This window comes from Pristis pectinata, chromosome 4 (genome assembly GCF_009764475.1).
Source record: "Pristis pectinata isolate sPriPec2 chromosome 4, sPriPec2.1.pri, whole genome shotgun sequence".
NCBI lineage: Eukaryota > Metazoa > Chordata > Chondrichthyes > Rhinopristiformes > Pristidae > Pristis > Pristis pectinata.
In genome coordinates, this window is record NC_067408.1 from 46,890,276 (window position 1) to 46,906,194 (window position 15,919).

The 15,919-nt window shown below is 45.1% G+C and overlaps 1 protein-coding gene across 2 annotated transcripts in view; it reads right to left on the bottom strand.

Annotated features, from left to right (window-relative positions):
* The window catches only part of LOC127569875 (semaphorin-4C-like), a 51,828-nt gene that overhangs the window by 15,404 nt on the left and 20,505 nt on the right, over positions 1 to 15,919 (bottom strand). The window contains exons 4-8 of one of the 2 annotated variants that reach the window (XM_052014864.1): positions 15,256 to 15,354; positions 12,135 to 12,246; positions 8,638 to 8,757; positions 4,802 to 4,953; positions 2,396 to 2,577 (exon numbers count right to left, since the gene is read on the bottom strand). In XM_052014864.1, coding sequence (XP_051870824.1) covers positions 2,396 to 2,577; positions 4,802 to 4,953; positions 8,638 to 8,757; positions 12,135 to 12,246; positions 15,256 to 15,354 — 665 coding nt within the window. Of the gene's footprint in view, positions 1 to 2,395; positions 2,578 to 4,693; positions 4,954 to 8,637; positions 8,758 to 12,134; positions 12,247 to 15,255; positions 15,355 to 15,919 lie in introns of both variants that reach the window. The other variant, XM_052014862.1, reaches the window with a different exon arrangement.

Below are 15,919 nucleotides of genomic sequence, written 5' to 3' on the forward strand. Positions count from 1 at the left end.
GAAGGCTGATGGCTACAAGTGGTGAAATCGTTGATGCATTGGCTGACTTGCCAGAAAACTTGTTTGCAATGTAAAGGGGCCTGGCTGTAGGCTACCCAAGCGAAATACGAGGTGCCATTCTTCTAATTTGTGCTTGGCCTCACTTTGGCAGTGGAAAAGGCTGATGACAGACAGGTTCATGTGGGAATGGGAAAGGGAGTTGAAATGATGTGTATTCTGGAAGCTCAAGGTGGCCATAGTACAGATGCCCCGCAGAGCGTTCGTGTAGTCTACGCTTGGTCTTGCTAATGTAGAGGAGACCACACTGAGAGCTATCACAAACTAGAAGTATGTCCTTAGTCTTCTCCACTGCCACATTGAGGCCAAACACAAACTAGAAGAACAGCACCTCATAGGCACGGTAGTGTAGCGGTTAGTGTAACGCTATTACAGTGCCAGCGAACCAGGTTCAATTCCAGCCACTGTCTGTAAGGAATTTGTACATCCTCCCCGTGTCTGCGTGGGTTTCCTCCGGGTGCCCCAGTTTCCTCCCACATTCCAAAGACATACAGGTTAGGAAGTTGTGGGCCTGCTATGTTGGCGCCGGAAGCATGGCAACACTCGCTGGCTGCCCCCAGAACACTCTACGTAAAAGATACATTTCACTGTGTGCTTCGATGTACATGTGACTAATAAAGAGATCTATTCCACTTGGGAGCCTACAACCCAATGGTATGAACATTGAATTTTCCAGTTTCAGGTAACCTATGCCCTGTGTTCCTTTGCCACTCTGACAGGTCCACTTAGGTTCTCTCTCTCTTTGTTCATCTAATCCACCACCTTTCCACCCCCTACCTAGATTTGTTACCCTTCCCCACCTAGCCTCATCTGCCCACTTTATTTTGCTTAACTTTTTCCACCCATCACCCTACAGCCTCTGTCTGAACCATTTCCCCCCCCCCCCCAACCTGGTTCCACCTGCCCATCATCCACAACCTCACCTGGTTCCTCCTTTCACCTACCAGCCCACCACACCCTCCCTCTCACCTCCTTTTTATTTACTGGCTATCTTCCCTCTACACTCTCGGTCCTGATCCAGGGTCTCAACCCAAAACGTCAGCCATCCCTTTGCCTCCACGGATGCTGTCTGACCCACTGAGTTCCCCTGACAGTTAGATTTTCACTCCAGATTCCAGCACCTGCAGTCTCTTGTATCTCAACAGGATTTGCGGTGTATGGTCCCAGCTGAACAGAGAGAGAATGCAGTACATCTCCCAGCTGACTCAATGTACTTGCAAGCATAGCACCATCTACTAGGGGGAGGGAATGAGAAGATCTTGCTATGGGAGGGGTTGGGGTGGGGGAGGAGGAGGAGGAGGAGAACTACCAGAGATCCACATCTCATCACGTCTGCAGTAACAATCCTGAGAGTTGTCGCTGAGCGGACACTGGTAAGATTTTAACCTTCCAACAAATTAGTTGGTGCTGCCATGCTGTAAGAACACACGTTACCTGGAGAAAGTGCTCACATCACCCTCATCTCAGCTCTGTTATCATTTTCCCTGAAGGTAATAAAAAGATTTGCTCGTGAGCTGTTTTATGAAAACGTGGGCGGTATTAAATCCCAGTTCAAATATTTACATCTCACAACTTGTGCTCAAAAACCAGAGGAGTGCACTTCAGGCTGACGACAAGCTTTTTCAGTGTTTTGGCATTCAACAACCCCCCCCTAACTCAATATCACAATGACCATATAAAGTCCCCTGGCTAAGATTGGGAGCAGATTGTGACTTCTACTCTCTGTATTTTGTTCTCTGAGATACCTTTGCAGTTTCCAGTGTTCAGTTTAGCCCTATTCCTTGTGTCTAATAAGCCACACAGTAAAATATCCCTTCTCTTACACTCACCTCAAAGCAAAAAAAAACTGCAGATGCTGGAAAATCTCAACAGGTCAAGCAGCGTCTCTGGAGGGAGGAACAGTCAATGTATTTGGTCCAGGATCATTCAGGCCTGAAAGGTCCCAAATCTGAAACTTTAACTATTCCTCTTTCCACAGATCATGCTGACCTGCTGTGTATTTCTAGTTTTTTGGAGAGTGTGCCTCCGACTCTGTCATCACTGTCTCAAAACCTTCTGTATCCGCCAATGATACCAGCGGAGGGAGGGAAATTGCTGAACTCAGTTTACGTTCAGTTGGCTCTCCAAGGATTTGCAAGTGGTATGCACAGCAGTCATTACTCAGGTAGGAAGCTGACAGGAGGCAGGTCAGGCATTCTGGCCCTTTTTTCTCTTTGTAATTTAAGGCCTCTGTCTACACTGCTTACAATGCTGCCTACCTTGGTTTCATTGCGTACCTGTCCAAGACACCACACACTAAGAAAACAATCCATAATCATGCAAACACTTTTAAACTTACCACTGAGAGTTGAATACTGCGTAAAATACAGTACTGGTCCAGTTACCAAGGTCTCGCTGCAACATAAAGACATCCTGAATCATATCAAAGTAAAGCTTGCTCGAGGGATCATTGCAAACAAGTGAAGTCTTCTGGAAGCTTGACCACCGCCTCTGTAGAATCTTGAGCCCACCAATGTCACCCTGCAGCCAAGAGTTAATAAGGATAGTGAGGGAAAAAAAACTGACGCAGTTGGTGTATGCTTTAACAGTGTTATTGCCTGTGTTGCACTGCTCGTCTGTGTACAGTACAATAGCATATCATGATTGTGTTAATGCTGGTGTGTCTATATACAGAACAGCTGTGATAGTATCCTGGCTGGTGTACGACCCTATCTGTTTAACACTGCAGAACCATATACTATCTGTTTCAAATATTCCCTGTATTTATCCTGCAGTCAGTGTTCATTGCCTGTGTGGCAATCTCTGAGTTTACCCTGCAGTTTGCAATACTGCCTGTGTGTGACACTCTCTGTATTTAACCTGCAGTCTCATCTCTTTCCAGTTTGCTGTCATTCATTCTCACTTGTGGGAGACAGGTCAGAACTGTAGCAGCTCAGCATCACCCCCAGCACTGATCCTTCTTGTTCTTCAAAAAAGTAGAACTTGTGAAGCTGGAATTGACACCACGTCCTCAGTCTAACCCGACCTCACCTGCAGGCAAAGCCAGATCCCATGGAAGGAAGCAAAACTGAAGAGTCCCATTGCAATTTGCCTATCGGCGAAACAGGTCTACAGCGGACGCCATCTCCCTGGCCCTACACTCAGCTCTGGAGCATCTGGACAGTAAAGACACATACATTAGACTATTGTTTATTGACTAAAGCTCTGCCTTCAATACAATAATTCCAAGCAAATTTGTCAACAAACACCGAGACCTGGGACTCAACACCTCCATCTGTAACTGGATCCTTGACTTTCTAACAAACAGACCCCAATCAGTGAGGATAGGCAGCAATACCTCTGGCACGATTATTCTCAACACTGGTGCCCCACAAGGCTGCATCTTCAGCCCTCTACTCTACTCCCTATACACTCATGACTGTGTGGCCAGATTCTGCTCTAACTCCATCTACAAGTTTGCTGATGATACCACCGTTGTAGGCCGTATCTCAAACAGCGATGAGTTGGAGTACAGGAAGGAGATAGAGAGCTTAGTGGAATGGTGTCATGACAACAACCTTTCCCTCAATGTCAACAAAAGAGCTGGTCATTGACTTCAGGAAAGGGGGCGGTGTACGTGCACCTGTCTACATCAATGGTGCTGAGGTCAAGAGGGTTAAGAGCTTCAAGTTCCTAGGAGTGAACATCACCAACAGCCTGACCTGGTCAAATCACATAGATGCCAGAGCCAAGAAAGCTCACAGGTGACTCTACTTCCTCAGGAGGCTAAAGAAATTTGGTTTGTCCCCTTTGACTCTCACCAACTTTTACTGATGCACCACAGAAAGCATCCTATCTGGATGTATCACAGCTTGGTACGGCAACTGCTCTGCCCAGGACCGCAAGAAGCTGCAGAGAGTTGTGGACACAGCCCAGCACATCACAGACACCAGCCTCCCCTCCTTGGACTCTGTCTTTACCTCTCGTTGTCTTGGTGAAGCAGCCAGCATAATCAAAGACCCCACCCACCCGGGACATTCTCTCTTCTCTCCTCTTCCATCGGGTAAAAGATACAGGAGCCTGAGGGCACGTACCACCAGACCTAAGGACAGCTTCTACCCCACTGTGATAAGACTATTGAATGGTTCCCTTTTACAATGAGATGGACTATGACCTCACAATCTACCTTTTTGTGACCTTGCACCTTATTGCACTGCACTTTCTCTGTAGCTGTGACACTTTACTCTGTACTGTTACTGTTTTTACCTGTACTACATCAATACACTCTGTATTAACTCAATGTAACCGCACTGTGTAATGAATTGATCTGTACGATCGGTTTGTAAGACAAGCTTTTCACTGTACGTCGGTACAAGTGACAATAATAAACCAATACCAATCAGTGCACCATTCAGTATAGGACCTACACATTCAAATATGTCTACAGGTTTCTGACTTCACTAAACACCTTACTGGAGATATCTTCCCATTTGTATTCATGGTGCTGCTGACTCAACAGATTGGGGATATCTTCGCAATACATTTATCACGTCACTAACACTTCCACAGAGGAAATCTCACCCACCTTTTGTCTAAACTCTAATGAGCTGGCAAAATATAAAAAGAAAATTAAGTTGCATCTAATTGATTACCACACCTTTAATTGTTTGTCTTCTACTTGCCAAAGAGTCACTGAGCGAAATTGGGAACCAAGTCCCATTGGAAAGGAAGTGTTGAGAGTTGTTCCCAGCAGCTGATCGATTACCTTGCAAATCCTGACAACTCTGGAGACTCGTAGTTTGGTATAGTAATTAAACTCCTTGCTGAGCTCACTGAAGAAAAAATACAGTTTGTCATCGTCGCCCACTTCACTTCTTAAACTCTCCTTCACCAGAGCTGAGCCAATGAAAGTTGGTTCTGCAGGAGGTGGGGAAAGGCATCTCAGTTTTCACTGCACATGGTGCAATGTTGTACATGCACAATATGGATACAAGTCAAAGTCACAGTTACCAGTAAAATAGGAGGTCTGTAACCGTTATCCATCTCAAGTAGAAACATGTTTTCTATTGTTAATGTCTGAGAGCTTTCTATTTGCAAAGACAAACGACACAGTGGAGAAGCAGGGGTGACAAAGACCTGCGAAATAATGACACAAATATTTTTCTTTTTATAAGCGGCACAAAATTGCACAAGCCTTCCAATTCAGTGACTCGACCTGCAACTCTTGCTCACTTACACAATTCTTTCTCAGACTGCTGATGCACCCCACAGCCACACACAGTTTTGTATAGGCTGCACTCTTAATTTCAATGCATCCTCAGTACAATGGGTCCACCTGGAGCCACACATGGGCCAGACTAGGCAAGAATAGCAGATATCCTCCACTAAAGGATGTTAGTGAAGCAGATGGGTTTTTAATGATAATCTAGTAGTTTTTCACATTGATGTAGTTGGTGTCCAGATGAAGCGTCTCAACCTGAAACACTGACAAATCCTTTCCTCCCACAGATGCTGCCTGACCCATCAAGTTCCTTCAGCAGATTGTTTGTTGGTCCAGAATTCCAGCATCCATTGTTCTTTATCCAGCCCTCCTTCACCCAATGCAATTCCAAATTATTAATTTGAATTTAAATTCCACAGCTGCCCAGATGGGATTTGAACTCACATCTCTAGATTGTTAGTCTGGGTCTCTAGATTACTAGTCCAGTAATTTAACCACTTTGCCACCAATGTGCACTGACCTTGCATGAGATTTTGCATGACAAATAAAACAAACCGCTGATTGCTGTGTAAATTGGCTGACTTTGCCAATTATGGGGAGGTCAGAGCCGCTTGAACTGGAAGGTGCGTTGCAATGTCGGCCTTGCAGGTTTGTTGGAAGTACTGCAGCATAAATGAAGGAGTTGAAGATGCACAGCATGAGGATACAAGGACACCATTCCAAGGACAAGATTCCCCAAAGCAACAGCAGCAGTGATGACATTACAGTAAAACTCTGATAATCCAGCACTCTCAGGACTGTGGCGATGCTGGACTGACAGATTTTCCAGACTATTAAAATGAATATTATTCAAGCCCAACACATTTTTAATTAGTTTTTTTTAAATGCTGTAACATGGTTTATAATAAATTTTTGCAGTGAACTCTAAGTTTCAATGGAGTGCGAGACCGAAGCCCCAGCAAGTCTGGTGGTGGTGGGATGGGGTGGTGGTGGGGTGGCAAGGGGGGGGGCGCGGGCGCAGGAAGAATGAATCCGGAAGAATGAGGTAAGCAGTACCTCGTGAGCCAGATGCCAAACCACTGGGTTATCCAACAAGTCAGATAGCAAATTATCGCAGTTTTCCTGCACTCTGTGGCATACTTATAGCAGCCAATTATTTTTATAATGAAAGAAATCTAAATGCAAGTAAAACCTTACTATGAGATGAACGGCGGTTGGGTGGTTTGAATTTATAGGAATTGCTTTATATCTAGTGTGCTGCAACTAATGAGGAACTGAGCTGGAAATACAACCAGAGACCATGTCATCTGTTCCTGTGGTTTCCAACTGAAAGTTGATTTTACTGGGAGTGAAAGTGTTAATGACCATTTTTGGGATGTTTTGCTTCAGTCCAGAAGTTTGACAGAAAATTCCAGGTATTAGTCATTGGTGGGGAGCTTGGCCTAAGTTGTTGCATAGCAATGTGTTAGATAAAAATAACGTCCTATAATCCTATAGTAACTTTCGGGAAAACTAATTTTCCCCAAAGTAACACTCAGCAGTGAGCCCAATTCCACAATGTAATCATTCTGGGAACTGCCCACTTCCCCAAACCACTTCACCACAGCAATGCTTTGACACCCCCCAAATACCACCATCCCTACTGAAACCCTGAGACAAAGGCCCTTGCCCACAACTCTCTGATCGACCACCCTGTTGATTTGCTGATGTCGCCGATGATAGCATTGATCTCTGAACTCTACACCAATCACCTTGCTCATCCTTGGCTGTGAGCCTAGCTTCCCCACCACCTCTGTGATCCTTGGCCAATCATTGGCCTAATTCTGGGGCCCAAGGTTCAATTCCTCATTTCCAACACCACCCCTACGCCTGGCCTGGCCCAATGATTTCCTCCTTCCTCCAGCACCAATGCCCCCAGCCAAAGGTATTGGCCCAACGTTTCTTCCTCCCACCCAAGACCACAGCAGTGGCCTGATCATCCCGCTCACCCTCACACCCCCAAAGCCGAGCACAATCCAAAAATCAGGCCTACCACTGCCATTGGTCTGGAACCCCCCCAAACTCAGCCTCAGGCCCAAATCCCTGGCATCACCTTCCCGAAAACTGCAACACTCACAACTGAACTGTGCGCAGTTCTGGCCACCACACTATAGGAAAGAAGTGATTGTGCTGGAGAGGGTGCAGAGGAGATTCACCAGGATGTTGCCTGGGATTGAGCAGCTTAGTTATGAGGAGAGACTGGGTCTGTTCTCCCTGCAGCAGAGGAGGTTAAGAGGGGATGCGATTGAGGTATTTAAAATTATAAGGGTATAAGGGCTGTAGATAGGGTAGACCGCAGGAAACCTTTCCCCATTTCAGAGGTAGATAAAAATAGAGGACATAAATTTAGAGTGGTTGGACGGGGGGGGGGGGGGGGGGGGGGGAAGCTGTGGGGTGGAATAAGAGATAAGAGATTCATAGGGGATCTGAGAGGGAACCTTCTTCATCCAAAGAGTGGTGGATACATGGAATATAGTGCCTGATAGAAAAGTAGAAAATCTCATGGACTCTATGAGATGTCCAGACCAGCCCTTGAATTGCCTAGACGTGGAAGGCTATGGACCAGGTGCAAGAAGATGGGATTAATGCAGATGGCTGCCCACTGGTCGGCATGGACATGTATGAGATGGACTGAACGGCCTGGTTCTATGCTGTACAACTCTATGTTAGAAGAGTGCCCATGATGGAAACCGTGGCCGGTGTCATAAAGCATCTAACGCATCTCTACAGGAACACACATTTGTAACAAGGGATCCTCATGGGCATTGTTGCAGGAGTATTTTTCCCCGGTTGCCATCCCTTCCGGGTGTGGATGTTCCACTAGGGGGATGCCCACAAGCATTTTCTTTACTGTCTAGATTTGCTACTTGGAAGAAAATCTAAAGCAAATTTTTCTTTTGCCATGTCACAGTACAGTTAATCTTTGGCTTTCAGGAAAGGAGGTCTTTATGTCTCTTATTCACATCAAAGGGTGTTAACAAAAGCAGATTCCCAAAAGAAATGTAACAAAATAAAAGGAGAGTTTAGTTTCCAACAAGCAAACAATACAAGTCTAAAGACAACCACTTGAAATCAAGTCTTATATTGTTAGTTTCTGAAGTTTTGAGAGGCTACAGTATTTCTACAGATCAGATCTATGACAGTTATGAGCAACAATGAGGGAGTTAGAAAATCACGGAGAGACAGGAAATCTGAGGCCATCTGAAGGAGTCAGCAAATTATAATGTCCCAGAAGGTCATACCCTTGCTGTGTAGCTCCAGTTACGCACAGCAGAGTGATCATCTTTCCTTCTTCTAACGTATATCTAATTAAAATTTATCAAAAACTATTCATTACTCACCCTTCAGCCAGGAATCCAATGCCTCCGTTGTGATCCGCTGGTTAAAAGGACCCATTGCTCTGGAAATAAGGAACTGAGTCCCTTGGAGATCAAAAGCTGTTGCAGCATACAGGACTCCATCTGGTAATTCCAAGTTGGAAAGGAAAGGGTTGGTTAGCCATTTACTCTCACACACAATTCTACAGTGCATGCATTAATGTTCCACTTTTTTAAAAAAAAAATTAACAAAGATTTGTTTTTAAGTGTTACGGATTAAGTTACTATTGGTGAATGCCCCTTTAAGACACAGCACAGTAGTGTGTGTGTGTGGCGTGATGACGACAACAGCAGGAGATAAGGACACGACGTTTTGGAGCAGACAGTCGGAGTCAGTCAGAGAGGGGGGAGTGGGGGGAGGTGGGGGAGGGAAGCCTGCTGGTCTCTGTATCGATGGATGAAAAACAATGACTGTATCTGTCACTACAATCCACGTATGGATTTTTGGGATAATCCAGTGGAGTCCACTTTGTCGTTAACCTGTAGAAGGAAACAGGTATTTGTGTGGACAGCCATGTCTCCAATGCCTTTCGGGGTGGCAGATACTTCGGAACAAAGGAACGGAGATTATCAGTGATTGAGGTGTCGTATGAGTTCCATCATGGAACATTTGGATTTCGTAATTACTTTCTATTTTCTCTCTACATTTCCTCTTCAGTCAATGGTGGTTTTGCAGAAGCCTTTGCTCATGTTTCACCTTACGGCTTGCTGAACTGAACTTTGAGAACTATTCCTGGACTTGGAGTTTGGGAATTTGCCACACACACACTTCAAGTTTAGTTTTGAGGTTAATGTTTAAGATCTAACATTTTTACTTCTAACATTCTAATATTTTTACATTTATTTTTCTTATTATAAGTAGTTATTAATAAAATAGTTTTCAACACTTATACATGACTCGGTGTGTTTCTTTTGTTGCTGGTACGTGACATTAAGCCACAATTTGAAGAGGGAAACAGGGATTGTCCTCGTCCTTTCTGAGGTCTCATCAGCATCACACACAGCTCCTCAATTGAGGACGGACAGGCAGGCTGAATCATCTTAGGGCTCTGCTAATAGAGTCATACAGCACAGGAACAGACCCGTTGGCCCAAATGGTCCATGCTGACCAAGATGCCCCATTCAAGCCAGTCTCATTTCCCTGCATTTGGCCCATAACCTTCTAAACCTTTCCAATCTATATACCTGTCCAACTGTTTTAAAAGCTGTTATTGTATCTGCCTCAACCATTCCCTCTGGCAGCTGATACCACCCTATGTATAAAAAAATGTTGCCCCTCAAGTTCCTCTTAAATCGTTCCCCTCTCACCTTAAACCTATGCCCTCTAGTTCTTGATACCCCAACTCTGGGAAAAAGACTGAGTGCATTCACCCTATCAATTCCCCTCATGATTTTTATACACCTCTGAGATCACCTCTCAATCTCCTATGCTCTAAGGAATAAAGTCCTAGCCTGTCCAACCTCTCACTATAACTCAGTCCCTCAAGTCCTGGCAGCATCCTTGTAAATCTTTTCTGCACTCTTTCCTATAGCAGGGTGTCCAAAACAGAACACAATACTCCAAGTGCAGCCTTACTAGCGTCCTGTACAGCTGCATCATGACCTCCGAACTTTTATACTGAATGCCCTGACTGATGAAGGCCAACATGCCAAAAGCCACCTTCTCCACCCTGTCTCCCTGTGACTTCATTTTCAGTGAACCATGTACTTATACTCCAAGGTGTCTCTGTTCTACAACATTCCCCAGGGCCCTGCCGTTCACTGTGAAAGTCCGACCTGAATTTGACTTTCCAAAATGCAACACCTCGCACATCCAAATTAAACTCTATTTGCCACCCCTGAGCCCACTTACTCAGCTGATCAAGATCCCCCTGTAATTTTTGATAATCTTCTTCATTGTCCACTATACCACCTACTTTAGAGTCATTTGCAAACTTACTAACCATGCCTTGTACATTCTTATCCAAATCGTTGATATGGATGACAAACAACAATGGGCCCAGCACCGACCCCTGATGCACACCACTAGTCACTGGCCTCCAGTCTGAGAAACAACCTTCCATCACACTCTGCTTTCTACCATCAAGCCAATTGTGTATCCAATTAGCTGGTTTCCCTGGATTCCATGTGATCTAACCTTCCACAGCAGCCTGCCACGAGGGACCTTATCAAAGGCCTTACTGAAGTCTATATAAACCACGTCTACCACCCAGCCTTCATCAACATTTTTGGTCACCTCATTAAAAACTCAATCAAATTCGTAAGACATGATTTCCTATGCACAAAGCCATGCTGACTACCCCAATCAAACCCAGTCTTTCCAGATGTACGTATATAATCACTCAGTAACTTAGCTACAGCAGAACGTTAGACTTACTGGCCTATAGTTCCCAGGCTTTTCTTTGCCGCCCTTCTTAAATAAAGGCACTGCATTCACTATCCTCCAGTCCACCAGCACCTCACCCGTGGCTAACGATAATGCAAATATCTCAGCTGGGACTCCTGTAATTTTTTCTCTAGCCTCCCACAAAAAAATGTTGTCTTTGAGTTGGCACAAGTCCCAAGGTAGTTTTGGATAGCAATTGGTATCGGAATGAAGAACATCTTTTCGATTTTACCTCCCTCCACTGCTGCCCAATTAACCCTAGACAGGGAATTCAAGATCCTCAGCTGCCAATCTCAGTTGGGAGAAAGACCAAATCACTTTTACCATGGCTACACTGGCCAGGGGTAAAAGTAACATGAATTTCTTCATGGTACAGTTGCACTACAAATATTGCAGGTTTAATCCATTTGTACTGATTGCATTAACTACTTTCTCACCAATACACTGTGCATACCTGTACCAGCTTACTATCATGCCTGGCCCTGACTCACATTCCCCATAACCATACAAGTCAGGCAAAGAGAGGAAGAATCAACAGGTACACTGGCATCTCCAATAGACTGGACCGTACCTATCAGCACACCAAAATGGTCTGATGTATGGATTTGAGAAACAGTGAGAATAGCAAATGTGAAATAATTTCTCAATTATCACTTTAAGGTGTTTGAACTGTTTTCTTACTCGTACAGCCCCAAATTCTACCCCCTCTCTCCTGATATCAAATTGTGCACATGTGAATGGGATCGCTGCAGCCCCAGAAATGGGGGTTACATTTATTTTCACCCTGTGGCATCTTCACAACAGTAATAAAAGGAAGCCCAGTGGTTTGTGTTGAAGTATGCCACTCTGAACACATGCTGACTTCCACCTCTTCCCTTAATACACACCATTAACTCCTCTGACATAAAGGCCAATCCTTCCCACAGGGCTCCATCAGGCCAGTATGGGTTTAAAGGCCGTAACAAATGAGCAGTGATCTGGGTCTTTATCACATGGACAATGATCACTCTCTTGGTCAATGTTAAACCTCATCGCTTCTATCGTGAATAAAGGTTGCAGAAACGTTTGAGATTACCTGCTACCACAGTGGTGTGTTGCAAAGCAGGGTCATACGGACAACGAGCCTTGCCACTCTCCATTGATATCTCCCCATTCTCATCTTTCACCAGCTCGAAGTTGGAGACCTCCTGAAACAAAAGACAATATAAATTCCATAAGTGACGCTATCTTATTCCTGACACACCATTGTGCAGAGCACCAGCCCCTCTCTACTGCTGTCCATCCCTCACCAGCCCCTCGGTCTCTAATGCACCCTGCACTAGTCCCTTGCTCTCTGCTGTACACACACTTATTGCACACTCGGGGCTGTACACCGACCAGCCTCTCCCACACTGATATACCTGTAATAAACACAACCCCTCTGCTTAGATTGGCAATGACATCATTAATCCTTCAGTCATATGTTGTATTCTGTGAATTATGTGACTGGTTTCCAGGCATTGTTTAGCATCTGTAATCACATTAACCAGGTCATGTGTGAAGGGTGAGTAACCATTCTTTGACCTATGATGCCGCAAAGTTCTGCGCCACACTGTTGACATCTCCAACAGAGTAGATCTTCCACATGTAAACCTCCTTCCCTCACACCCCCCACAGCAGTTCAGTTACAGACCAGGGTCTGAGTTCGTAGGATTCTCGAGGAGGACGAGGAGGTTAGTGATCATCAGTTGGGAGAGGGGTTTGCAGGTAGGGGCTGTGCGACTCTTAAGCTTTGGGGGTCCTGAGGGAGAAGTGTCACAATAGGTACTGCTTTCTCTACAAAAATATACTTTGTCGTATATTCACAAATTTTATGAATAAAATATGGTTAAACGTCACCATTTGCTTACAAGATTTATGCCAGGATGATATTATTTTTTTCTTTTACGTACATTCCATAAGCAATAAGTACATGGTTCTTTCTACATCAGGCCTAACCTCTCATTGTGTAAAGGAGGGCGGACCTTAAGCTATCACCTTTTGCCACAGAGACCCTGCAGCGGCCACACCAAGTTTCAGTGCACCCTTGGACCTTGGAATGCTCCAGTCCTCAGTATTCAGTTGAGGGCATCTCCATGCACTGGAAGACCAGCACGTTTCAGGCAGACCAAAGTTCTTCTTGCACTAAATTGGTGATCTTCCAGCAGCAGTCAATGTTTGTCTCAGCATGCATCCTTAGGAACAGCCCTTACAAGAGAGTCCTGTGTTACATAGCTGCTTGAGAGCACCGCATCCCTTTCCAGACCTGCTTGGCAAGCACACACACCAGAGAGGATAGATGACTGTCTCATCCATACCACAGCCTCCTCAAGGGCAACATGCAGTGGAATTTGGCTGTGCGTGAAGGGTCTGAGAGGGCCCCTCTCGTTATCAGCCAAACAGGGTCTTGGAGCCTATTCGAAAACTCTGGTGATGGGCCAAATGACTTTCATGGTCTGCTTGGGGAACCAGCTAGCAGGATCCACTGTCTCCTTCTCCAACAGGGCCTCCAGGATATTCTGTGCAGACCACTGCCTGACAGACTTGTAGTGAGAGCTGTCTATTTGCATAAACTTTTCTACGAGGACCAGGTGGTGGACCATAATCCAACTGAATGGGACATTCCATGGCAACATGGCTAGGTTCATCCTTCATGACACTGTGGACAGGTAGAACCTCAGTACATGTGGCTTTGTATACCCAAGTCAATGTATTGCTTGATACAGCCATACACAGTTAACCACCAGGCAGAGGACCATGTATGGTGCATCCCTTCCCCACATCTTTCTCTAGGGACTTGGTCGTCCCATTCCTGCAGATCTCCACATAAAATGCAAGATGTCTTGAGTGACTGCGACAGAGCAGGAACAGGGTGTAGGCCACACCTGCACCACTTAGAGCAACACCAAGAGCATCTCGGTTTCCCCACTCCCACATTCCCAGTGTTTCACCTTGTCCATATGCTCCACCTGGTTCTTGGTGCATGCCCTGGCTCCTTCAGAACCAGATTCCCAACACCCTCAGGGAATCAGACCTGGTGGTGAAGGATCCTTGCTTTCATTGTGACTGACTGGGATTTTACTTGAAGATGTAGCTGAAGGGGTTCCCAGCACCTGATTTGACAATCAGATACCTTCCCAAACTGGTCCCCTCTGAGGCACAATAATGCGGGCTTTACGAGCACTGAGGTGGCCTGTTTCTGCACAAAGAGCCTCTGCTATAGGCCACTCACAACAAGACCATATTCATGCAAGCAGCGTCCTGTGTGTGTTGCAAGCTGCTAGACTCACTATGCGTGTCTGAGTCCCTCTGAGCATTAGTGCCAGATGCACTGAGAATCCCATGAGAAAATTCAGACACTTAATAGGATTCACATCAAGTTCTCCATTTTCTTTCATGATTGACTTTTGTTTTTGATTGAAATTGAATTGCATAACAGAAAAAAAAATGTTGCGCACACTGGTCACGTCCTTGGCAGACTTACTTATTGGTTCATAGTCAATGTGAGGTATGTTTGCCTGAACCTCAAACTCAGCTCCTTGGCGCTCTGGACAAAACCCATGGCAACCAGGTACAGTCACCAGGTGGACTGACTTGATGCAGTACCTGGAACGTTCAGGTGCAAAAAAAATTAACATGCATAAATTAGAGTAACAGACTCTGCTGATTGCCAATGACGTCATTATTTCACAGTAGTCGGGGCAGGCATGGTAGTGTAGCAGTTAGCGTAACGTTATTACAGCGCCAGTGACCCTGGTTCAATTCCTGCTGCTGTCTGTAAGGACTGCGTGGGTTTCCTCCGGGTGCTCTGGTTTCCTCCCACATTCCAAAGGCGTACATGTTAGGAAGTTGTGGGCATGCTACGTTGATGCCGGAAGCGTAGCGACACTTGCGTACTGACCCCAGAGCACTTTACGCAAAGATGCATTTCATAGGGTGCTTTGACGTACATGTGACTGATAGAGAAATATTAGCTTGTCTTAATTACATACTGCATGTTATGAACTGAATGAAGAGTTATGTGACAGGTTTCCATGACAACACCACTCCCCTCATTCCCCATTTGTCAATCAAGACACCATCAGGACTCAGCTGGTCTAACTAGCACAGGAAAACAGGCACAGAAGCACACTGCCATACCATATATGGGCTTAGTAACAGAAGAAGATTTCTCTTACAATGTAGGTGCACTGCGGATTAAAGGCGAATGTTCCGCACGCAAAAATGTGTGTGTCGTTGAGGTACTGCAGAACACGGATGAAATTGTTGCATTCTTCCTGCAAGAAATTAGACAAAGTGATTCCAATTTCATCTATCAGGCTTTCTCACAAAGGAAGTGGAGATATTAAGAAAACTGTTACACTGGATATAATGAATACAGTCACCTAGAAACTTGGTGAGAAAAAAAATACATTTGCACCTATATTGGTGTGTAAATCACAAAAAAAACCATTTAGTTCTCTTTGCGTCCACCCACAGCAGAAGTAATGCCCATCAGGAAATTGGACCAACTGCTTCCTATTAGGAATCACTTTTCCATGGGTGTTTTTGGCCCATGGGTGTTATTTCACGCATGATGATGTAATCAACGTGCAGAGCATGAGTTTTTGACGCACTGACTGAAACTAAATCAAACAGGATCTTCAATTCTCTCTCAGGGTAAAGGAAGGAGCAAACCACACAGCAATTCAGGGACCATCCATCCATGCTGGGATGTCAATTTTATCATTCATTCTCACATCCTGCCTTTCTTTTTCTTCCTGACAGGCAACACCAGTAAAAATTGCAGCATACGAGTACTCCGTGCAAGCTGCTGTGATGTTTGGTCCCAGTGATCACAAT